Source organism: Onychostoma macrolepis, chromosome 12, assembly GCF_012432095.1.
Source record: "Onychostoma macrolepis isolate SWU-2019 chromosome 12, ASM1243209v1, whole genome shotgun sequence".
NCBI classification, from domain to species: domain Eukaryota; kingdom Metazoa; phylum Chordata; class Actinopteri; order Cypriniformes; family Cyprinidae; genus Onychostoma; species Onychostoma macrolepis.
In genome coordinates, this window is record NC_081166.1 from 17,405,315 (window position 1) to 17,427,502 (window position 22,188).

Genomic DNA, 22,188 nt, shown 5'->3' on the forward strand with positions numbered 1-22,188 from the left:
TACATAAATCCAAGCTTACTTTTTTTCTGGGGTACATAAAAGACAATATTTTAAGAAATTATATTTTGAAAACTACGGTTATCAGCATTCATCTGTTCCCCAGAAGAAATGTCACACAGTTTTGGAATGACATGAGAGTGAGTAAATGACAACGTTTTAATTTTTGGGTTCCCTGTAATGAGACTGCACTTCAGTTTTTTTACTATAACCACCTCTGAAGTTATTAAAGTCACCTTGGTCAGTCAGCAGCCTAAGGGCATGGCCAGTCGATGCCTTAAAAACTGGCTCTGCGACGAAAAGCCCTGTCCACAGAGCCGATCTACCTGTCCCCTTTGTCTATTGTCTGGTATAGGGGTAGTCAGCCAGTGGGTTGGACTACCTGGTGTGAGGTAAGAGGTGGGGGGCAGAGGATGGCAGAAAGGAGTTAAGACACCTATACTGCAAGCACTGCCGGTCAGTCACAGTCATGAACATTACCTTACACAGAAAGAAGTAAGACAGGTACCGTGAGGAGACGCAAAACAGGGCAGAATGGTGAGGTGCTGGAAGCATTCAGAAGCCAGTCTGGAGGACCCACAGAACATGGTGAGAGTTCATTGCTGTTTTCCATTAGCAGTACGCATACTTCAGATTATAGCACAAATATGTCAGTTTGTGTTTTGCTTAGCTGTGTTTTATTGCTTGCTTATGTGTACAAACCATAAATACTCTTTAATGAGAATGTGCTTTAAATGTAGCATGGAGGAAGATGATTGTGTGCTTGGATTTTCTAGCACTGTGGTCCCATGAACTCCTCCAGGGTTCCTCACAAAGTTCTCTGGGGGAGTATTGCTGCCATGCTGCTCATTGTTATCATTGCTCTCGGTGTGACCGCACATCTAGGGCTACAGCACAAGACACAAGTAAGAGTCCAGGCATTTCCTATTTTCAAGCATTTTTAAGGCAAGACACCAGTAAACCATTATTTGTTTGTTTTTCCCCATGCATTGGAAACATTTTTTGCTTTTATAACTTTTTTTCTTTCATACTAGTGAAAAGAAAATATCCAAATTTATTCTTATGGTTCATATATCATCGCCTGATTTATATACCATTTTACTTCTAAAAATACAACAAAAATGTATTTGTATTTTGACAGTATTTTCTGATTTATGGAGTCATAAATATCCAAAATCCCCTCTGTAAGAACCTTTAATATATCAAAATGAAACAAGAATTTTGAATCTGGCTTTATCCAATGTAAAGTTTTCTTTCAATCTATGCAAATTAGTGCCTATTTAATTACACAATTCCTTATTTGCATATTTAAATGTAACATTTCAAAAAACTTTTGAATGCAAATGCCAAAAAAAAAAAAGAAGCTTGCCACTTGTTTTGTTTTGACCTGTGGTGTCTTGCTTTAAACGTTAGCACTGAAAACAAAACTTTTCCGCACAGTCTTCATTGCAGGTTGTCAGAATTCCAGATCACACGAGTGACTTGATCAATCAGTCGGCTCTGATTGACAAGCACAACAACATAGTGACCTACTCTGTGACTTCCCATGTCAACCACACCTCCACAGTGATTTTTGACATGAGACACGTGAGGCCCTTTTCTTTCTCTACGGATTAGGCTTTTCCACTAAAGCTCAGTGACATTTCCCTATCGCTCTTCCTCAGGGGTTGGTATGCTATAAACCTGACAACCAGGACAGCTGCTTTCTTCGCCGGATGGAAAGTTTGGATTACGAGAATGTGCGATCTCAACTGAACAAGTCGGAGCAACAGGTAAAAGATTTCTGCTTGTTGAGTCTCCTATTTTTGTATTGGACCAGAAGATCAGATCTTGTGATTATGGCAAACTAATCTTACAATATTACATTACATTAAATATATACACTGCACTCTTAAAAAAAAAAAAAAAAGAGGTTCCAAAAGGGGGTTTTCGCATGCAGCTATGCCATGGAAGACCCATCTTGGGTTCTTCAAAGAACCTTTCAGTGGACAGTTCTTAAAAGAACCATTTCTTTTCTTAGTGTGAAGAAATTTTGTAAGTATCTAAGTACCTTTTCCATTATAAAGAACCTTTTGTCCAGTGGAAAAGGTTCCATGGATGTTAAAGGTTCTTCATGGAACCATAGATGCCAATAAAGAACCTTTATTTTTGAGAGTGTACTATTCATAAGTTTGGGTCAGTACATTTTTTTTTTTTTTTTAAAGAAATTAATGTTTTATTCAGCATATACGCAATAAATTAACAGTGACAGTATTTTATAATGTAACAAGATTTCTGTTTCAAATAAATGTTGTTTTTAAACTTCCTATTTATCAAAAAAATAGGGGGGGAAACGGTGGATTTCACAATAATATTTAATATTGATAATGATAAGAAATGTTACCAAATCAGAATATTATAATGATTCCTGGAAGATCATGTGACACTGGAAATTCACCTTTGCCATCACAGGAATAAATTGTCAAGTCTCCTATTTTTACCATATGAACAAGAATGTCATTGTGAAATGCTTAGGTGTATTTAACCGGATCCTGTTCTTTCGGACGCAGCAGCTTTTTAAGAACTTATACACCATATGTACCTAAACGTAAAAGTGGCTGGCAAATTGACTGACACTTGAACGCGGCACCACCCCAGTGCTCCTGGGTAGATTAGAGAGCTCTTTTGGCTGCTTTCTTCTCCGTGACTCCAGAATGGGGGTAATGGACCGCACCAGCTCAGGAGGGCTTTAGTGTAGCAGAGTCCGAATTCCACAGACCATCTGATCCACCTTGGCTGGATCGCATTACAGGATGGGACCACAGGGTGCACAATGGCCACTCTGTTGGCTTTTTCCTCTTATAAGTCACTACTGGAAAGACAGAGCTCCCTTCCGCAAACAGAGCAGAGACCTGTGTTGGACACGCTTCTCTCAGCACTTAACAAGGTGATTCATGCGCTGGGTTATGATCTGTGCAGAACGGGATGGGTTGACGAACCGATAAGTATCGCTGACCACTTAAAATCTTGGTCTCAGTTGAGATTTTTGCATCATTGCGCTTGATTAAAGCCATTAGAAAACTTTTTGGAAACTCAATCCATGGTCAATAGCCTTTTGAACAAGATTTCCAATTTTTGCTGCACAATGAGCTATTGAGAAGCATAAACTGCCTGTCGCAGGCTCGCTCAAGCATGGCTCTGCTTTAGCAAGTGTCTATCTGATCTCTCAGAGGAGTAAGTGGTGTAATTACAAATGCCTTTTGTACTAGAGGAAACACTTAAAACCCCTCAAGACACAATTATACGATCGGGAGTTATACAGCGTATGCGTTCACACAGGAACAATATATTGAGCCTGTATCACAACATTAGAGGATAATTTACTCGGCAGTGATATACAGTGAGATATGTGATGATTCTCACAGGTTCGTCAGGTCTGGGTGGTGGGAAATCAGACTGAAAAACACACAGAGTTTTTGGGAGTGCTGTCTGGCAGTCGTGTGGAAGCCTCCACCCTTCAAGAACCTCTTCAGTCCCTCTGTCAGCAGGCCTCTGTGTACTGGACTAGAAGATCTGAGGGTAAGAGTAAGTCAGTACTACAATATTACATTCTGTTACACTAAACTGATCAAAAGTGAAAGTCTAGACATTTATAATGTTACAAAAGATGAAAGTGAAATGCTTTCACTAAAGTATTAGGCAGAAATGAGCAAATCAGCATATTAGAATGACTTCTGCTGAGTCATGTGACACAGATCGGTATAAAATAAATGCCAAAGAGACTTCTATCAAAAACATGAAAAAAATAAATAAATAATAATAAAAAAAAACTTGCTGACCCTAAACTTTTGAAGGAGTTATGATCAATCAGCCACATTTGTGGCATAATGTCGATTACCACAAAAGACAAGGCACTTACAATAGATGTGAAAAGGCACCAATTAATACTTATTAAAACTTTTATATTATTTAATGGGTAACGTAGGTTAAATCATTTGTAAAGTAGTTGCGTTATGATTACATTGTAAGATTAAGGCCTGTTTTCACAGACAGGGCTTAGGTTAAACCAGGATTAGGCCATAGTTCAACTAGGACATTTAAGTATCTTTTATAAATGTGCCTTAGAACTTCACATAGAAAAGCTAGAAAGGATATTTTTTACACTGAAATCATGTTAAAACTAGTGCTGTTAAACGATTAATCGCATCCAAAATAAAAGTTTTTGTTTGCGTAATATGTGTGTTCTGTGTATATTTATTATATATATATATATATATATATATATATATATATACACACACATACAGTATATATTTTGAAAATATTTACATGTCTATATTTATATTATAAATAAATATATTTAATATATAAAAATAACATTTTTCTGAAATATATATACATGCATGTGTGTGTATTTATATATGCATAAATATACACAGTACACATACATATATTATGTAAACAAAAACGTTTATTTTTGGATGCAATTAATCGCGATTAATCGTTTCACAGCACTAGTTAAAACGCAGTTTAAACTGTATCTTGTTGCTATACTACTGAAACAGTGAATAATTTAACATTTACAAATTGGCCCCATTCACTTCTATTGTAAGTGCCTCACTTCGTTTTTAAAGAAAACAAGTTTTGTGTTAATCAAAATGCTGTACTGAGCTAAAATTGTAGCCAGAATATTCCTTGTTAAAACATTGGATGAACTGATTTTTGTGTCAAAAGAGAATATATAGGAGAAGCCAAGAACATGCTGAGTTGCTCTTTAAAGAGCACAGCGTGACAGAAACCTAATCCAGTAGTGCAGTGGAGTTGTGACCTTTTTTAGAGTTGCAACCAGCAGAGCATGAACGAGGAACAGGACATTGATTATGATTGTCATCGTCACATCCATAGAAATAAGAACCTTGAGATTTCTTTCCTTTTTTCCTGAAGGTCCCGGGAAACAAAGACTTATTTACTTCTGCATCGACATCTGCTTTCCCAGCAACATTTGTGTTTCTGTGTGCTTCTACTACTTGCCAGAGTGACATTCCACTGACGGTGTACCAGCACACGCCAGGGAAACAAACAAATGCGTTCACATCAATGAGAGCAACTGGAGAGGCTACACAAATGCCATATTTAATGCCAGTCTGGCAACGAAGGCGGAACCATCTTGTCATGTTATCTGCTAAATCCTTATCTTCACCTTTTCTAGTATTTAGCCCCATTTTCCAGTGGCGTTTGTACATGACTCGGCTCTAAGACTCACTCCAGCTTGTATCTTGTAACCTGATGCAAACGAGTAATGGAAAACACTGTTGCTCTACAATAAAGCGCCATTGTGTTCAAACATTCATATATATTTGAATGAGTATTTAATTCTAGAAAGGGAATAAATTCAGTGATGTCTGGATAATAATCAAAAGCTAAATATATTTATTGACAAAACTTGTAGGTGCACACAAAAACTGAGTACATGCATCCTAACATACATTTGAATTTGCTATGATAAGGATACAACATTTAGAAAGTTTTTAGATCAGTCATCACAATTAAGGGTTTTTATTAATGCAACAACTTAAGTTGTAAAACTTAAGTTGTTTTTTTACACTTGTATGCAGTCCATTGAACACCATGAGAATGGTTATGAGATGCAGATGTCAGGTGTTCTGCATACTATCCAAGCACACTGTCATTGAAGGCCAAACACACCACAGCCTTCTGATGGCCACTGTACTCCCGTTTGATCTCTCCGGTCTCCACACACCACAGACGTGCAAGGTTATCTGAGGAGGCTGAAAAATGACATACAAAATAAACATATAAACACAAATTCCTCACAAGATTTTACTAAAAAAACAGAACAGTCTGCACACTCAGGACAACTGAGGGACTGATACTCAACCATTACAAAAGGATGTTATTGATGCTCCAAGAGGCAAAGCACGATATTAAGAAAAATAAAGTAAACTTCTGAACAGGATAGTTTGATTTGTATAAAGTATTATTTTATCTTGCGGAACAAAAAAACAAATCTCTTATTGTTAAAAAATATTAAACATCTATAAGATTCCGATACAATGTACTTACAAACACATTTTTACATTGTACTCATATTTGAAAAATACCTACAAGTAACTAAATTTTTAGAAACCAGTGCTGCCAAAATCGATTAATTGCATCCAAAATAAAAGTTTGTTTATAGTGCTGTTTATATTTCTATGTATTTCTATGTATATATAAATACACACACATACATACATGTATATATTTAAGAAATATTTACACATACATATATACTCATATTTTTATATTATAAATACAAATATATATTTGATATGTTTCTTAAATGTATACATGTATGTGTAATTATATACATATAAATATACACAACACAAACATATTATGCAAACAAACTTTTACACTTTATTTTAAGGTGTCTTTGTTAAAGTGTAATTATAGATTTAAGTACTCAGTAATATTAATTAACTACATGTACTTACTATATAGTTACGGTTAGAATTAGGGTTTGGCTTAGGGTTACTTGCATGTAATTATGCATAATAAATTGTTACTATAATAGTAAGTGCATGTAATGTGCAACAAGGACACCTTAAAATAAAGTGTAACCAACTTTTATTTTGGAAGCGATTAATCGATTTGACAGCACTAGTAGAAACATCAGTAATTACAAAGCTGTTAAGCCGCCTTTAAACCTAACCATACCACAAAACTTTATTTTACCGTATGTGTACTTACTGTACAGTGTACATATCCAAGACAGTACTTACTGAGTAATATAAGTAACTATATGGGTTAAGGTTAGGTTTAGGGGTAGGTTCAGGCCAAGGTTACTACCTAGTTATTACCCAGTTATCGTAATTACTACAATGTGCAGTAGTATGTACATGCAGAACATGACTGTAAAAGTTACATGTATCCTACCTCAATAGAAGCAGTGTTTTGCAATACAACATGAACCCAATAAGTACATTGTACCAAACAATAATAATTTTTTGATGCAAGTACAAAGGGATAGTTCGCCCATAAATTAAAATTCTGTCAACATTTACTCACCCTCCACTAGTTCCAAATCTGTATGAGTTTCTTTCCTCTGTTGAACACGAAAGAACCTAATTTGAAAAATATTGGTAAGCCATTGACTTCCATAGTATTTTTATATATATATATACACTGTGTGCAGAATTATTAGGCAAGTTGATATTATGGTCATATTTTCTTGCCAAGAAAATTTTACCAATTCCAAACCACATCAATCTTAATAACTACTATTGATTTTGTATTTAATCATTTCTAAGTTATATATAATTGTCCATGAAGGCTGAAAGTCAAAAACTCCTTATTTCAGGTGTGCTGAATTATTAGGCAGGTTTTCTTTTACAGATAAAATGAGCCAAAAAAAAGAGATTGAACTCAGAGTAAAAGTAAAAAAAATAAATAAATAATAATAATTAAATGCCCATGAGAAGGATGCAATACTAATTCAATAATAGAATTAGCAAAGTTAAGGCATGATCATTGGGCAGTGAAATGCTCATTGGGTCAGCAGGGTCAGAAAAAACAGGTGGAGAAGAAAAGACACGTTAACTGCAAAAGAATTAAGAATTAAGGTGAAGAATTAGCTGTGAAACCATCAGGAATCATTTAGTCTCCAGCGCCACCATTTTCCAGAACTGCAACCTTCCTGGAGTCTCCAGAAGTGCAATGTGTCAGGTTCTCAGAGACCTTGCTTGGGTAAAAAAAATAAAAAATAACCCTCACTTAATATGAATAACATGCTGAAGTGTTGTGAAATACATGAAGACTGATTTTGTATAGGCTTTATGGACAGATTGTTGAGAGTGACTCTTGAAGGACCAGCATCACATCCTCTTGTACCACTGTTTGAAGAATTTATCTTCCAGAATCTGGCAGTAAGTTTAAGGAGCTCATTTTTATTCCATCTCCTATCCTAAAAAGTTTGTCTTGCAGAGATTGACTAAAATGAGCTCCTAAAACTTACTGCCAGATTCTGGAAGATAAATTCTTCAAACAGTGGTACAAGAGGATGTGATGCTGGTCCTTCGAGAGTCACTCTCAACAATCTGTCCATAAAGCCTATACAAAATCAGTCTTCATGTATTTCACAACACTTCAGCATGTTATTCATATTAAGTGAGGGTTATTTTTTAGCATTTTTTACCCAAGCAAGGTCTCTGAGAACCTGACACATTGCACTTCTGGAGACTCCAGGAAGGTTGCAGTTCTGGAAAATGATGGTGCTGGAGACTAAATGATTCCTGATGGTTTCACACCTAATTCTTCACCTTAATTCTTAATTCTTTTGCAGTTAACGTGTCTTTTCTTCTCCACCTGTTTTTTCTGACCCTGCTGACCCAATGAGCATTTCACTGCCCAATGATCATGCCTTAACTTTGCTAATTCTATTATTGAATTAGTATTGCATCCTTCTCATGGGCATTTAATTATTATTATTATTATTTTTTTTTACTTTTACTCTGAGTTCAATCTCTTTTTTTGGCTCATTTTATCTGTAAAAGAAAACCTGCCTAATAATTCAGCACACCTGAAATAAGGAGTTTTTGACTTTCAGCCTTCATGGACAATTATATATAACTTAGAAATGATTAAATACAAAATCAATAGTAGTTATTAAGATTGATGTGGTTTGGAATTGGTAAAATTTTCTTGGCAAGAAAATATGACCATAATATCAACTTGCCTAATAATTCTGCACACAGTGTATATATATTATGGAAGTTAATGGCTATCGACAACTCTTTAGTTACCAATATTCTTGAAAATATCTTCTTTTGCAGTCAACAGAAGAAAGAAACTCATAGAGGGTTGGAACATCTTAAGGGTGAGTAAATGATTACAGAATTTTCACTTTCAGGTGGACTATGCTATAGAACAGTGGTTTTCAAACCCTGGGTTGCGACCGACTTAAAAAATGGGTCGCCAGGATGATTTAAGGAAAACATATGTAACCAAGTTCAAGACTCAGGAAAGAAGCAACTAAACAACATAAACAACAAAAACAACAAAACGAAAGTAACCGGCAGCCACCTCAGGTCAGAATCAAATGTGTATTTGTGTTTGCACTCTGTTTTTGCAGCGTTGTACATTGTAGCAAATCAGAGACATATCTGTTGATGTCTATAATGTGATGGCCAATCAGAGGAGCTTTAGTGAGTCAGAATCCACTCACCGCTCAGAACGCGAGTGTTCTTGTTCAGCCTAGAGTTCTGGAAGCTCGCGACATGAATCCTCTGATTATAATGAACAATGAATATATATGATGTAAATAAGAGATTAATTGTCCTGTGTTGACAGATTCATTGATTATAGCGGAATTAGAGATCGCGATAAACTGAAATGAGTGACAGCTTTTTAAGGAAAAGCAACTTTGCATGCTTTCTTTGCTGTATATAGCCTGTTCTCCATTCAGAATTTGAATAAAAGTTTTGTTTTTCATGCTGCTAAGAGGACCACCTGTTGTACTTGCAACAAACTTTAGAAATTTACATCAGCATATTCTCTTGAAATCGCAATGACATTGTGATAATCATAACTATGGACTGGACAAATATGATATGATATGTCAGAATAGGTGTGCATGAAGGCAAGCACCCTCACTAATTTCAGAAGCACCAACAGTGATTTGATTTTGGAACAGAGCATCCTTCCGGAGATCTACAGTGGGACTCGAGATCGGTCTGTAGCGCAGTTATCTTTCCTTCCTTCTTTCTTTCTTATATATATATATATGGGTCGCGTCAATTTAAAAAGAAAAAAAATAGGGTCGCTCTGAAAAAAAAACACTGCTATAGAAGACACCTCATATAAACTTATGATCTTCTTGTATTAGTAAAACATTTAAACTGTGTATGTTGTGCATGTTCACCTGTAACTATGTATTGTGAATCTCCAGAGAAGGCACAATCCCACATCCAGCCTCGGGACGTCTCTCCTGGGTTGTTACTCTTTATACTCAACTCTGTCATCAGAGAGAAGTTGGAGGTTCTCCATATTTTACAGGTCTGGTCAGCAGAGCATGTGGCCAACAATCTAGCAAAGAGTTGAAATCATTGATGCACTCATTTGTATAATAATTGAAAACAAAAGAAGAAAAAATTCACTGATTTCTCACTGTTCCTTAGTTTAGCTTTTTTGTGAGACGCTTACGTGGAGTCTGGGCTGAATTTGCAGCGTAATGAGTAGCGTTTGTGAGCAGGGATCTTGGTCTTGGGTATCAGCTGTGTCACCTCATCGCCGATTCCTCCAGCTAAATTCCACACATAACAGTTGCCCTACAATCAAAAACAAATAAACCAAACCTGATTCTGATACAGTATGAATATATGCAGTACTCATTAGCACAACCTCATTAGTAGTGTGAAATACTGAATAACATATGATTGTTATTGGTTACTCACCGAGCTGTTGACTGCAGCCATATAACTGGCATCAGGATCGATATGGACTGAATTGACGGACACATCTGGCTCTGGGATGAGCTGTTCATTGTGGTCTGTTTTCAAATCCCAGATATGGATAACACCACTTTGGTCCCCAACAATTAATTCAGCCTAAAGCAAATACATTCAGAAAGAAAATGTACTTTTGATTAGTTTTCTTGTGAGTAGTAGCAGTAGCAGATAATAAAATATTACCCAACTGACCTGATTGGGATGAAGACACACACAATTAATAGGTGCATTGACTTGAAATATTCTTTGGCACTGTAGATTTCTTGACCTGAATGAAAACAGTACTTTAAGAAACACATTTCTAAACGACCTTTATAGACACAGCAGACAGCATTCGTTACCTCAAGTCCCAGATGCGAGCCATGCAGTCTTCTCCACCCGTGTACATCCACCGCCCATCCTCATGAAAGCCAACAGACGTGATGTTCTTGCTGACACCGTCGTAATTGATCACAGGGTTTGGATTATTTGAGTTTAAGTCATACATGCGTATGTGTTGATAACCTAAAATGCAAGAAAAAAAAGTACAGTGTGGAAACTATACAGGCAGAGATGAAAAAGAAATAGTGTTTGTGTAATTTACAGCTTTATACTTACCAGCAGCAGCAATCATGCTCCTATCAGGTGTTACTTCAAGGGAATTTACCTGCTGGTATTTGAGTTAAGCATCTTTAAAGTATTCTTGCACCTAAATAAACTCACTAATCCTACTGTACAGGATGTACCAGCAGTTCCTTGTGAAAAAGAAGTACACTTCAGAGAAGACTCCTTATTATGGAAGTAATTCACTTAAAAAAATGTTTGCAATTGAATGAAAATGTTTTAAAGTTAATGTAAATTAAATGTAATTAGTTAAACTTGCATGTGCTTTTTGACCCACTAGGACTTGAGTACATTTTTAAATGTAATTTCATAATTACTTCTATCAAAAATTTCGATTCGAAATATGGTTTAAGTGTATTGCTAAACGAATTAACAACCATTTATGATAACAAATATATATTTTGATGTAATTTCTACTAAAACCGGTGTCATGTATTTAAATATATGTGTAATTACACATTTGTGGTAACTAAGTTGCATTATATTTAAAGGTAAGTTAAAATGATAAAGTACTTAACGTGCTTTCATATCTTAGTCATAACATCAAAATAAGTGTACTTCTTTAAAGCATGACAAAAGATTATTAAATTATTACATAATGATTTAAAATGTACTTTATACTAAAATGAAGTGTTACCAAAACTTCTAAACTGGCATTATTACAAAGTGTACACTTTATGAAAGAAAGTGTAACTGTGTTAAGAAACATGACAGTATTGAAAGTATACTTGAATTGCTTTTAATTTCTGTAATGCATTATCTGCAAGTACGTTTTTAAAAATACTTTTAAGATTTGAAAAACAAGTGTAGATTCAGTCCAATTAGAGCACTTCTTTTTCACAAGGGTTAAAGGTCACCGATATGTATCTGCGAGGCACAGCTCTTGCTCGTGAAGGATACAGAGTCCTGGTGCTGGACGGTTCTCGTGCAGATGCCACTGTGAGCCTGCCAGAATCTGACGGTATGATCATATCCAGCGGTGGCGAGTATCACCGGATCGCTGCCGACGGTGCCTTGATTCACATTCATGATGAACTCAATGCAGACCTAATGACAGCTTCACAGGAGGATTTCCAGACTCGTTTTAGCTGAGGCTGTTGATAACTTTTTTATGTACGTGTTTCTGTAAATCGTTTATGTTGGCAATAAGATGCGATAGCATGGCATTAATGTTTTTAGCGTGCTAAAATGCTTCTCTAAAAAATAAAATTGGACAAGCTTGATAAAAATAATTGAACTTAAATCAATATTTTTACCTGATGGTGAAGATTGCACTAGAAATCCGATTAGATCAATGTAAAACTATGATATCAACAACGAATCGAGCATTATTTACAGAGATGTCAAACCTAAGCGGTGCTGCTTCCAAAACCGTCCGCACAGAAACAATTCCTGAATAAAAGGTTCCGAGGCAGCACAGTGTTGGATATTAAACGTTTTTATTTGTTAAAGCAGTTAAGTAAAATAATTTTGTAACAAACATGCATGGATACACCTAAATTAATTCGTTTACAGAGGTCAATTATAACACAATGAGATCAAATGGGACATTGCAACACAATGTCAAAAAATACAGTATATATAATTATTCACAACATATGCATTTAAACCAAAGTGAACTTAAAGCACAAGTAGGCCAACATTTTATTTGTTTTCACATGAGGAACCATGCTGTTTGGTTGCTGTGTTGCAAAACAGCATCAAACCACAAAGGAGGCAAAGTTTTGCTTCACTTCAACAGGGTCAGTGAGTGCACATGACAAAATTCTTGCCCTCATTCCACTTCTGCTTCTAGCAGATGTAAAAACCTACAATTTAAAATGCAGAGTGAGTTACATTCTTAAATATTCAATTTTCATAATAAGTTGCAAATGGCAAACATGAATAACCTTTAGATAGATTTTGCATCTCTCCAGAAGAAACTGCCACTTCAGAGTCATCCTTTGAGACTCTGACAGATGCAAAAACTCTTCTGTCTGTCAACATAAATATTTTACGTTTACTCTTTGCAGGATATACAGACATCAGGACACATACAGACAGTTTTGACTTAGCTCACTTTACAGCCCAGGGTTTTCTCAGCCACTGTGCCTGCCAGGTTGCATGACTGCACAGTCCCAGTATGATCACTGATGTCCACCAGCAGATCAAAGCCTTCAGTGGCCTGGAGCTGTTGTCCTTGATTTGGACAGGCATCATTGGAACATGTCTGACTCTCCTCATTGATTCGAAATTTGCATTTGGCACTGGTGGAGAGGTTATTTGTTAAAACTCAGGCTTGTGAATAGTAGACCATGTCAAAGCATTGCACACTTACCATCTCTTGCGTATGACCTTTGAGATGGAGGAATTTAGTTCCAGACTTGTGATGAATCCAAATATAATGCAATGAAAGACCTCAGCATGTTCTTGACTTCTGGCTTTAAGCTTTTCCACAGTCAGAACATCACTAATGGAATCCACTGAGAAATACATAGAAGGATACAGATTTACTGGTAACACTTTACAATAAGGTTTCATATTTTAACCTTAACTACATTAGATAATAAGAAAAATACTTCTAAAGTATTTGTTAATCTTAATGTTAATTTCAGCATTTAATACATTAGTAAAATCAGAAGTTGTATTATTTAATGGACCTGAGCTAATATGAACTAACAATAAAGAATTGTGTTTTTGTTAACTAATGTTAACAAAGTCTATCAAATACTGTAACAAATTGCTCATTGTTAGTCAATGTTAGGTTAGGAATAGTTCACCCCGAAATTAAAATTTGATGAAAATTTTCTCACCCTCAGGACATCCAAAATGTATACGAGTTTCTTCCTTCATCGGAATACATTTGGAGAAATCTAAACTTTAAACCATCACCTCTAGCCACAAAATCAGTCCACAATCCATACTAATGATTCCTCCAGTGAAAATTCCACCCCCTGTTGTCCTCTCAAAATCCACCAACATATTTGTTTCACATGTAAACAGTATTTGATCTGTGCATATTTCTCTTCTGATACAGACAAGAAGTCTTTTTCACTGGAGAAAGCAGTATTATGAATAGAGGACTCGTATCTTAGCCATAAGCAGTGGTTTGAAGTTAAAAATGATAGATATGTTTCTTAAAACACAGCATTTTGCTGCACAAGATTACTTGTAGATTATTGTTTTGTTTTTATCACTCTCATTCTCTCATTCTTGTGGCACCCTTTCACTGCAGAGGATCCATTTGGTGAGTAAGTAATGCAATGCTAAATTTCGCCAAATCTGCTCAGACGAAAAAAACAAACTCATCTTGTACTTCTTGGATGGGCTGAGACTTGGTATATTTTCATTTTTGGATGAACTATTGCTTTAACACATTAACTAATGCTAAAAATGTGACAATATTTTAAAATGTTTCTGTTTGTTTCTGTATGAACGGCATACTGCACTGTTAATGCAGAGGTCCAGATACATCACGTGACTTACATTGCACATCGTCACCTGAGAGGATGTCTTGGTCATCCAGTCCTCCTGCTTCTATCAGTTCCCTTATACATGTGTACAGCTGGTTGGCTTCAGCTGTATCTAAAATGTAATTGAAAACAATTTTAGGATTTTACTGATAATTGTTAAAATGTAACAATAATAAAAGTATTACAACTGTAAGTATTTATATAGATTCTAGCATATCACAGCGCTACCAGGGTTGAGGGTAATGATTGTCTTTGAGGTGGCTGTTGCTATCATACAGTTGCGAAAGCTGTCAAGAGTGATGCGGGCATCTGCAATAAACAGCACTGAGAGAAAATAGATCAAATGAATTTCAATCATCACATATTAGAAATTGCAAATAAACAGACAAATAAACAGCATTATACCCGTTTCTCTTTGTGTCAGTGTTTGTGCCAGCCTAATAGTCTCTTTATCCCAGCTGGATGAAAAAAGTAATGAAATCACTCAATTTAGTGTTTGGGGTGGATATTTGTTGTTGTTGATTTATTTCATTTTTTTAATCATACTGAATTAAATTATACTCACCAAACAAAAGGAAATGATTTCCCAGTGTCATCAAAGAGCTTTATTTCTAGCCTCTGTCCTTTGCGTCCATCAGATTTTGTAAAGAATTTCTCCTCTCCAATCTAAATAATAAAATCTCAATCATTGAAAAGGATAAAAACAACACATCTGTACTTTTGCCCACCAGCCACTAATGCCAGGTTATGTCAATTTCCCTGACAGTGAGGAGGGCTAGCAGTATATTGTTGGAATCTAACCGATTGCACAGCTGCTAGAATGTTAATAATGCGTCCATCCAGACTCTCTCCATTTGCAGTAATGTCTCCCAACGAATAGAAGTCCCTTGAGTCTTTAATTGGCATGTGGAATAGTGGCAGAATCCTGGCCTCTGTTTCTAAATCTGAACATATCCTAATGCTTGAGTGAGTCTCTGTTAGCAACAGCCTGTAGGTACTAAAATAAAATATGTATCACTTACAAACTTGCAGTATGATGACAGATTAATGTTTCTTAGTTGGATGTGATTTTTTCATTTTATTCCTTTTGGGGTTTTTACCTGGGTGTTGAAGGGCAAAATCTTTCTTCTTTCTCATAGTCTTTGGTCACAACGAGCGGATTTTCAATTACAACTAAAACAGAAGATGCTTTTTTGGCTTACAGTGTCAATTCAGTGCATTAGAAGTTAATATTAGAAGTGTTTTTGTTAACAAGAGTAATTGGAATCTAAATGACTGATTACTACTTAAAATCTCACCACAATCCCCAATCTGAAATCGACTGCTCAGTCCTTGTATGTATTCCTCATTTCCCCATGCAGACACATTGATAAAATGTTCTGGTGAATCTTTGATGGTAAAGCTGAAAGTAAACCTCTCAGAGCCAGCATCTAAAATAAAAATAAAAGACTGCATATTATAGACTATATAAAGAAAAAAAGACATAATGGAAATAGAATGCATGAGCATCTATGTAATGGTAAACCAACTTTTCCGGTCTGGAAATCCTCTTGAATCAGTTTTTCCTATGATCACTCCAACCACCTTCTGGAAAATGAAAAGGCCTTATTTATTTTTATTTTGAAATTGAAAATATATTCCTTGCAGGCATTCTATTACAAGGCCAGTTTCGTTAAGAGAACTTTATCGTCACAAAACTAAGCTGAGTAAACAGATATTAATCATACAATGAGCAATTCTCCTACTGCTAATGATTTATTCAAATTAAGACACCAGCATAACCAGGCACTCAAAACTACGTCTTCTGATATTTGCCTCCTCAGGTTCTCACCGAGTGTGTGATGTTTATGTTTAGGTCACTTATTGGCACGTAGTTTCCAATTGAACTGTACATCATTTTCATTCCTGAAACGACAGTGTCACAACGGGAAAACGCTCATGACGAGAAAATTATTCCAATTTTATGAAGTGTTAAACCAGCAAAGCAGACTCGTCAAAATAGCTACCGTTAGTAACGTAACTTTAATTTGAACCTGAAGAGTTAACGCTGAGGTAAAACAGTTTCGTTGCTAACTTAATTGTTACTTTTTCTGTAACGTTAATCTACTCTATATAAACTCATTACAAATTAATTAAACAATGTGTTATTATTCGTTAAGATTAACAGCCACTACTAATCACCTTGGGATGTCTCGTTTGTTCCCTGCAGTCAAAGGCAGCAGATGAAGCGGGTCTCTCGAGCTTTGAAATGTAAGCGTTACTCACTAGTGGCGTCATTTTGGCGGTTCAAGGCTTTACATCACTGCGAATATTCTTGGACAAATTTTGGTGATCCCATTTTTATTGTTATTATTATTTTTTTTTTTTAAATAATTGTCATATCACTGTCTTCGAGAAAAAACAAAACAACAACAACAACAAAAACAGTTTATACAATTTTGTGTGATTTTTGGTGTTAATATATATATATATATATATATATATATATATACTGTATATATATACCTCTAAAAGTACCATGCTTTTATGAAAAATATGCTTATTTTTATGTTATGTTTCTTATACTTAAGTAAAAAAATAATAATAATAAAAAAAAATCCAGTAAGTTCAGACAGCCAAAACCTAACATTTTGGTGACATGAAGGTATAAAAATGTCAAAAAATCAATAGCCACTACTATATGGCTGTAGTACTCAGTGGCTGCATATAGGCTGAAATCTATAAACCATTGTTGTAACAAACTTAACCTTTTAAGTTTTAGATTTTATTACAAGTTAAAATATGCTTACAGACAAATCTGACCATGCTTATAAGGAAAAGACAAATTAGGAGACATTTATTTCTAAAAACAAACAAACAAAAAAAACATCAAATCCAATAACTCAAAAAAGTAAAATAGTATCAAATTGTGCCAAACAGATAAGAATAGAAAATTAAGTAGCATATTCCAGACATTCTTTGTTCATCAACAAATCTTGCAGTAGGACTTTAATCTGACTTTGAAGAGAGAGAGAGTGAGTGTGTGTGTGTACAGTGGCTGATTAGCACACAAAAAATGCTAAGTCATTGGCTTATTAAATTCTTTAGTTTTCTATGCGTGACTTTTTAATTCAACAAAATAAGAAATAAAAAACCACAGTAGTATAGGCTCATTCAATGCTTTGTATATGGATGTGTGTGAGAATGAGAATTGTTGTATAGGCTCACCCCTTCATGTATGTGTATGTATGAACTGCATTGTGTTGGATTTTTTGATTTTTATTGGATAAATTAAAAAAAGCTCTGAATTTGAGTATTTCCCATTAATTTCCTATGGGAGCCCACTTTTGTCCACGAAGGACAAATTAAGGATTTTTTTTCTACCACTTCACTTTGTTGAATCAAGTCCATTTTGTGTGTGTGTGTTCAGGTGGCAAACTAATGAAAAGCAGCCAAGCCTTGTACCGCTCAGATTAAGTAAATGATAAAAAAAAAAATTAAAAAAAGATTTTGCCCAAATTTGTCCCAAAGGATGCTTAGGGGTTAAAAAAAGAAAGAAAACAATGAATAAAAATAACAATAAAGGAAACAAACTGAATTTATTTGATTCATACTTTAATAGACTTTCCATGTAACAGAAACATGAATTTCAAAATATTATGTCTTTATGGCAGATACAATTATAAAGAAACCGGTTTCAAATAGGATTCAATGACAAAAAAATTTGGTTGAGCAAAAAATAATATAAATTAATAACATGCTAGTTTAATGTTAGAATTATTGTTTTGCTCATAATAATAATCATCATCATCATCATGATAGTGACTCGTGCTGTAAATTGCTTTAGGAAATTACTGAAGGTTCACAATTACCATTTTAAATTAGCAATATTCCAGACTAGTTTTATCATTGAGTAATTTCATTCATTCATCTTGCACAATGTTCATATCAGCTTATGCAGACTAGTATAAAAATAGAGCAACTACTTTAGTCTCTGTGGCATCCAGGACAGTCAAAATATATCTGTGAACAGGATCTCCACTTGGGGCTTTTCCTCGTCCACTTCATGAGCTGAACATCCCGTTACCAGTGTACGTGCAACAGCAGCCTCATTTACATGGATTCACCTCGCTTATTGTTTATCAACCTTATCTGATTGGGAAAAAAGTTGGAGTATGAATTAAAATGGTTACTTAATGTAAATACAAATAAAGCCATTTGATACTGTTAAAATCATACAGAAAACTACATGTGGTGACTTACCTTTTGTGACAAACTTAAGCGAGTGACTGAATATTCAAAAACGTGATGAGCCCTCCTCCGGCCCATCATTCAGAAATTCATGGCCTAGTCCATTACCACACTTGCCACACAGAACCTGCATATAGGAACGGAAACATGTATAAACACACAGAAACATATTTGTGGTGTCTGTAAATATATATCTGATTCTGACCTTATAGGCTGTTAACGTCTCCATGTGTTTTGTTATACTGTCCTCTCGGATGGTCTCTGTGAAGGCAGGCCAGGGGGAGGAATGCTCATATTTGGATCTGCTTGAAAAGAGTGGATGCCCACACTGGGAGCAAACATATATACCTGCATAGAAACAATAAATCAAATAACTGTCCTTTTCGACAAGTTCCTAAAACAGACACTTTGTTTTCTTAGCTATAGTAATATTTAAGCAAAGCTGGTTAGCAAGTTTCGCTACACCAGGTCAGTCAAGTTTTATAAACAGTTACATCATAATCTTCCTTCAAGGTAAAGGGAAGGGAGCAGATTGTGGAGAGTAAATAATAAAAACATTACTTACCTGGTTTAAAATGATCTTTATAATACTCCTTCCCGAAAAAAGAACAAAATGACATTTTTCGCCACAGATCAGTAGATAAAACAAGGAGTGTATGTGCAGGTGCAGATCAAGTGCGAGGACAAGCTGAGAAACTAAAGGACGAAAATGTTCCGGTCACGTGACCATTACAAAACTGCACAGCTGAACTTCCTCTGAAGGACCATTAGGTGTCAGTGCAGATCAACCGAACTCATGTCAACGTGGAAAACGTTTGATATAATGAATTAATTTTTTAATTAATACAGGTGCTTTAATAAATTGATTCGTTTAAAAGATTAGTTAAATACATTAAGAATAAATTTATTTCATGGTAGGCTAAACTATGATATGTTTCAGGAATGTTTATAAGCAACTTCAAACTTTTAAAAAAAGTTACGAAATATAGTGGGGTTCAAAAGTCAAAAACCGCAAGTGAAAATTCAAGTACGTTTATTTAATAATTTACAAATGGCAAAGAAAAGACTTTTTGGATTAAAAAAGTACAAGCACAAAAGAAATGTCAAGACCGGCAGGTTGACATTTAAATATGGCATGCTGACATTTAACCCTCTAAGGCCTCTAAATTATCATCATGATAAAAAAATAAAAAAAATAAATAAAAATCATGTGTGTATCAATTATTACACATCAGGCTTTTGAGGAACATTTATTTGTCAGTTATCACTGTATTGCATTGCATTATAGGATATGTTTTACCCCCCACAATAAAACCACTGAGCTTTTATCATAAAATTAATATTTCTAAATAATATTTCTAATAATTATCTCAATAAGACATAGGCCCGTATTGGGAGATATAGGTAGTGACAACTGATATTTCTATGTATTTACTTTATTAAGATCTCAGTGATTTACATTACAAGCTATCAGAATATGCATCCTACCTTTTTAAATAACAGAACCTGCAGCAAACTGAATATTTTGTTCAGTTTGGGCTTCTGAATAAAATTAGGTGTTTTTTTCTCCTCCACGAGTATGAGCTCCATTTTCTTACTATATCAGTATATGCCATAAAAGCCTGATGTATCAAATACAAATATAAAACATAAAACACAAACTTTTAAAGTGTTTTTTTTTTTAAGATTTTGTCTAAAGGTTCAATCTAAAGTTCTTAACTGTAATAAACATTTCTTTTGAGTATTATTTAATATGCCAGACTTAAACATGGCTAATATGCATTTATGGCTCACTGAAGGATCACAGTATCAGAATACAAGATTCACTATTACTTAAAATGAGTATTAGCAAGTTTTAGCAACATTGTAAGTGCTACAAACCTTGAAGAACCTTTTTTATTTATTTTTTTGGTTGAAAAGGTGGGAGAAGAAGAAAAAAAAACATTCCAGCCCCATTTAGTCTTAAAGATCTTTGCTGCTCAGATGTTTATGCTCACTCATATTTGCAATAGTGTTTAAGTAACTCCGGAAGTTCCAACCAGTCCAAAGCCATTCTGTGAATGATGTGTTTCTGAATTGTCTTTCGGCAGAGTGTCTGCAGCGAGGCAACTAAAACACAGGAGCAAAAGAGAGGGATTATTACTGTCTGTCTGTTACAATATGAGTCATGTAATCATGTCAAAGCATATTAGCAAGTTATAAACTGAAACTTACATCCATATTCCACCTGGACAATCTGAACACTTTTAGTAGCTGCAAATACATCCACAACAGCATACAGCGGTTTATTGGTGGGGATCCTCTTGGCAGAGGCTCCCATGTCTTCACCATTGATGATAATGTGCATGTCGGCATACCCTTGTCCCTTAGGTACATAGACAACCCCTATCCGACTGCGACGAGCAGTGGGGGGTAGAGCGTTGGTTTTGTACAGATCGTCCAGGATGTGACTGAATCTCCCGGGTCGACTGCGTCCCACCAACTTGTCTCTGGGTATGCCCATGTTTTCTATATACAGGTGAGTGTCAGTGAAAAATGTTTTAGGCTTGTTTTCTACCTCATCACCAACATTTGGCTGTTCACCACCTTCTACTTCTTCTTCAATGACTTTATTATGATTTCTTGTTATTGCAAATACCCAGCTGTCTCCCATATCCACTAGATCAGGCAGAGAGTATTCTGGCACAGTTTCCAGTGTTCGAGGGTCGTGGGCAGTAAGTCCAATCCTTAAATGACCACACCAACCCAGTTCTTTCTCTTCAATCTCCACTAGGAAGATCTCTCCAGGGCTTAAAGGGTCTTTACTGAAGCAGACACCATTTGCAAAACTTTCTACTCGGGTGGCTTGAGTCCTCGAGAGGTCCAGTCTCACATTTGTCCCATGAACTGAATGGAATTCCATAAACTGACCCAAAACCGCTGCCATTTTGACAGTTTTCTACAAGTGAAATAAAATAAGAGACATAACTTTGTAATAACTCAAGCTTGAATGTTTTGGTAGCCTGTAAAACAAATGGACAAAGGATAAAAACTAAAAACTCACTCAAGCAGAATATTTATATTATCCTTAGTGTTTGCTGTCCTCTTCTCTGGAGATAGTCCTTGTTAAAAGCATGATCTTTTTAAACTATACCTATACCATGGTACCCTTGTGGCTTGGGAAGATTATAGTTCTGAAGGGCTGACTATTTTTGACCTCCTGCATGTGTCGTTCGTGGTTTTAAATAGCTGACAGATATGGTGGGTGAAGAATAATGACTGGGAGGAGTTTTAGCCTTCAGATCAGAACTGCTCATTGACAATTCATAGATCATGGTGTTCATTTAAAAAATAAAATAAAATACTGAATGATCCTCATAAGGAACAGAGTGGGCTTGTGTTGTCTATTTTTCTAATGACCATTTATCTTCTTAGTACAG

General features: G+C 35.3%; 5 protein-coding genes across 10 annotated transcripts; 1 reads left to right on the top strand and 4 right to left on the bottom strand.

Annotated features, from left to right (window-relative positions):
* Positions 1–245: 245 nt before the first annotated feature.
* bricd5 (BRICHOS domain containing 5) lies at positions 246–5,302 on the top strand. 2 transcript variants are annotated; one of them, XM_058792617.1, is made up of 6 exons: positions 246–585; positions 774–902; positions 1,438–1,584; positions 1,662–1,769; positions 3,402–3,561; positions 4,921–5,302. In XM_058792617.1, the coding sequence occupies exons 1-6, from the start codon at positions 532–534 to the stop codon at positions 5,013–5,015; spliced, it is 693 nt and encodes a 230-aa protein (XP_058648600.1). In that variant the 5' UTR covers positions 246–531; the 3' UTR covers positions 5,016–5,302. The 2 variants fall into 2 exon arrangements, with proteins under 2 accessions (XP_058648600.1, XP_058648601.1); XM_058792618.1 differs by having other exon boundaries at positions 248–585; positions 3,402–3,555.
* An 87-nt stretch (positions 5,303–5,389) lies between these two features.
* Positions 5,390–12,488, bottom strand: mlst8 (MTOR associated protein, LST8 homolog (S. cerevisiae)). 2 transcript variants are annotated; one of them, XM_058794702.1, is made up of 9 exons: positions 12,344–12,488; positions 11,988–12,144; positions 11,082–11,133; positions 10,826–10,988; positions 10,677–10,752; positions 10,431–10,583; positions 10,180–10,304; positions 9,899–10,062; positions 5,390–5,765 (listed from the first exon to the last, which is right to left on the bottom strand). In XM_058794702.1, exons 2-9 carry the CDS (start codon positions 12,114–12,116, stop codon positions 5,647–5,649), a joined length of 981 nt encoding a protein of 326 aa, XP_058650685.1. In that variant the 5' UTR covers positions 12,117–12,144; positions 12,344–12,488; the 3' UTR covers positions 5,390–5,646. The 2 variants fall into 2 exon arrangements, with proteins under 2 accessions (XP_058650685.1, XP_058650686.1); XM_058794703.1 differs by having other exon boundaries at positions 11,988–12,210; positions 12,344–12,466.
* A 26-nt stretch (positions 12,489–12,514) lies between these two features.
* meiob (meiosis specific with OB-fold) lies at positions 12,515–16,835 on the bottom strand. Of its 4 annotated transcripts, none has more exons than XM_058794708.1 (14): positions 16,721–16,830; positions 16,371–16,444; positions 16,069–16,126; positions 15,838–15,969; positions 15,640–15,712; positions 15,341–15,536; positions 15,105–15,205; positions 14,945–14,997; positions 14,768–14,863; positions 14,553–14,651; positions 13,405–13,549; positions 13,147–13,333; positions 12,977–13,063; positions 12,515–12,895 (listed from the first exon to the last, which is right to left on the bottom strand). In XM_058794708.1, the coding sequence occupies exons 2-14, from the start codon at positions 16,440–16,442 to the stop codon at positions 12,788–12,790; spliced, it is 1,407 nt and encodes a 468-aa protein (XP_058650691.1). In that variant the 5' UTR covers positions 16,443–16,444; positions 16,721–16,830; the 3' UTR covers positions 12,515–12,787. The 4 variants fall into 4 exon arrangements, with proteins under 4 accessions (XP_058650691.1, XP_058650690.1, XP_058650689.1 ...); XM_058794707.1 differs by having other exon boundaries at positions 15,640–15,727; XM_058794706.1 differs by lacking the exon at positions 16,371–16,444 and having other exon boundaries at positions 16,721–16,835.
* A 1,274-nt stretch (positions 16,836–18,109) lies between these two features.
* msrb1b (methionine sulfoxide reductase B1b) lies at positions 18,110–19,548 on the bottom strand. The gene is made up of 4 exons (XM_058793741.1): positions 19,335–19,548; positions 18,975–19,117; positions 18,782–18,896; positions 18,110–18,670 (listed from the first exon to the last, which is right to left on the bottom strand). The coding sequence occupies exons 1-4, from the start codon at positions 19,387–19,389 to the stop codon at positions 18,651–18,653; spliced, it is 333 nt and encodes a 110-aa protein (XP_058649724.1). The 5' UTR covers positions 19,390–19,548; the 3' UTR covers positions 18,110–18,650.
* A 33-nt stretch (positions 19,549–19,581) lies between these two features.
* Positions 19,582–22,102, bottom strand: neurl2 (neuralized E3 ubiquitin protein ligase 2). Its single transcript, XM_058793739.1, has 3 exons — positions 21,813–22,102; positions 20,984–21,707; positions 19,582–20,878 (listed from the first exon to the last, which is right to left on the bottom strand). The coding sequence occupies exons 2-3, from the start codon at positions 21,693–21,695 to the stop codon at positions 20,763–20,765; spliced, it is 828 nt and encodes a 275-aa protein (XP_058649722.1). The 5' UTR covers positions 21,696–21,707; positions 21,813–22,102; the 3' UTR covers positions 19,582–20,762.
* Positions 22,103–22,188: the final 86 nt, after the last annotated feature.

Bases quoted from the DNA above. Each gene is read 5' to 3' on its own strand.
- neurl2 (XM_058793739.1), bottom strand. From the start codon at position 21,695: ATGGCAGCGGTTTTGGGTCAGTTTATGGAATTCCATTCAGTTCATGGG. The intron at 20,879-20,983 runs GTAAGTTTCAGT...CCTGTGTTTTAG, and splicing joins TGTCCAGGTGGAATATGGAT to TTGCCTCGCTGCAGACACTC.
- bricd5 (XM_058792617.1), top strand. From the start codon at position 532: ATGGTGAGGTGCTGGAAGCATTCAGAAGCCAGTCTGGAGGACCCACAG. The intron at 586-773 runs GTGAGAGTTCAT...TGGATTTTCTAG, and splicing joins TGGAGGACCCACAGAACATG to CACTGTGGTCCCATGAACTC. The intron at 1,585-1,661 runs GTGAGGCCCTTT...GCTCTTCCTCAG, and splicing joins TGATTTTTGACATGAGACAC to GGGTTGGTATGCTATAAACC.
- mlst8 (XM_058794702.1), bottom strand. From the start codon at position 12,116: ATGAATGTGAATCAAGGCACCGTCGGCAGCGATCCGGTGATACTCGCC. The intron at 10,753-10,825 runs GTAACGAATGCT...GTTTTCATTCAG, and splicing joins GCTCGCATCTGGGACTTGAG to GTCAAGAAATCTACAGTGCC. The intron at 10,305-10,430 runs GTGAGTAACCAA...TTTTGATTGTAG, and splicing joins TGGCTGCAGTCAACAGCTCG to GGCAACTGTTATGTGTGGAA.
- meiob (XM_058794705.1), bottom strand. From the start codon at position 16,816: ATGACGCCACTAGTGAGTAACGCTTACATTTCAAAGCTCGAGAGACCC. The intron at 16,127-16,720 runs GTGATTAGTAGT...TTCATTTTCCAG, and splicing joins AACAAACGAGACATCCCAAG to AAGGTGGTTGGAGTGATCAT. The intron at 12,896-12,976 runs GTTATTCATGTT...TTTAAATTGTAG, and splicing joins GATGCAAAATCTATCTAAAG to GTTTTTACATCTGCTAGAAG.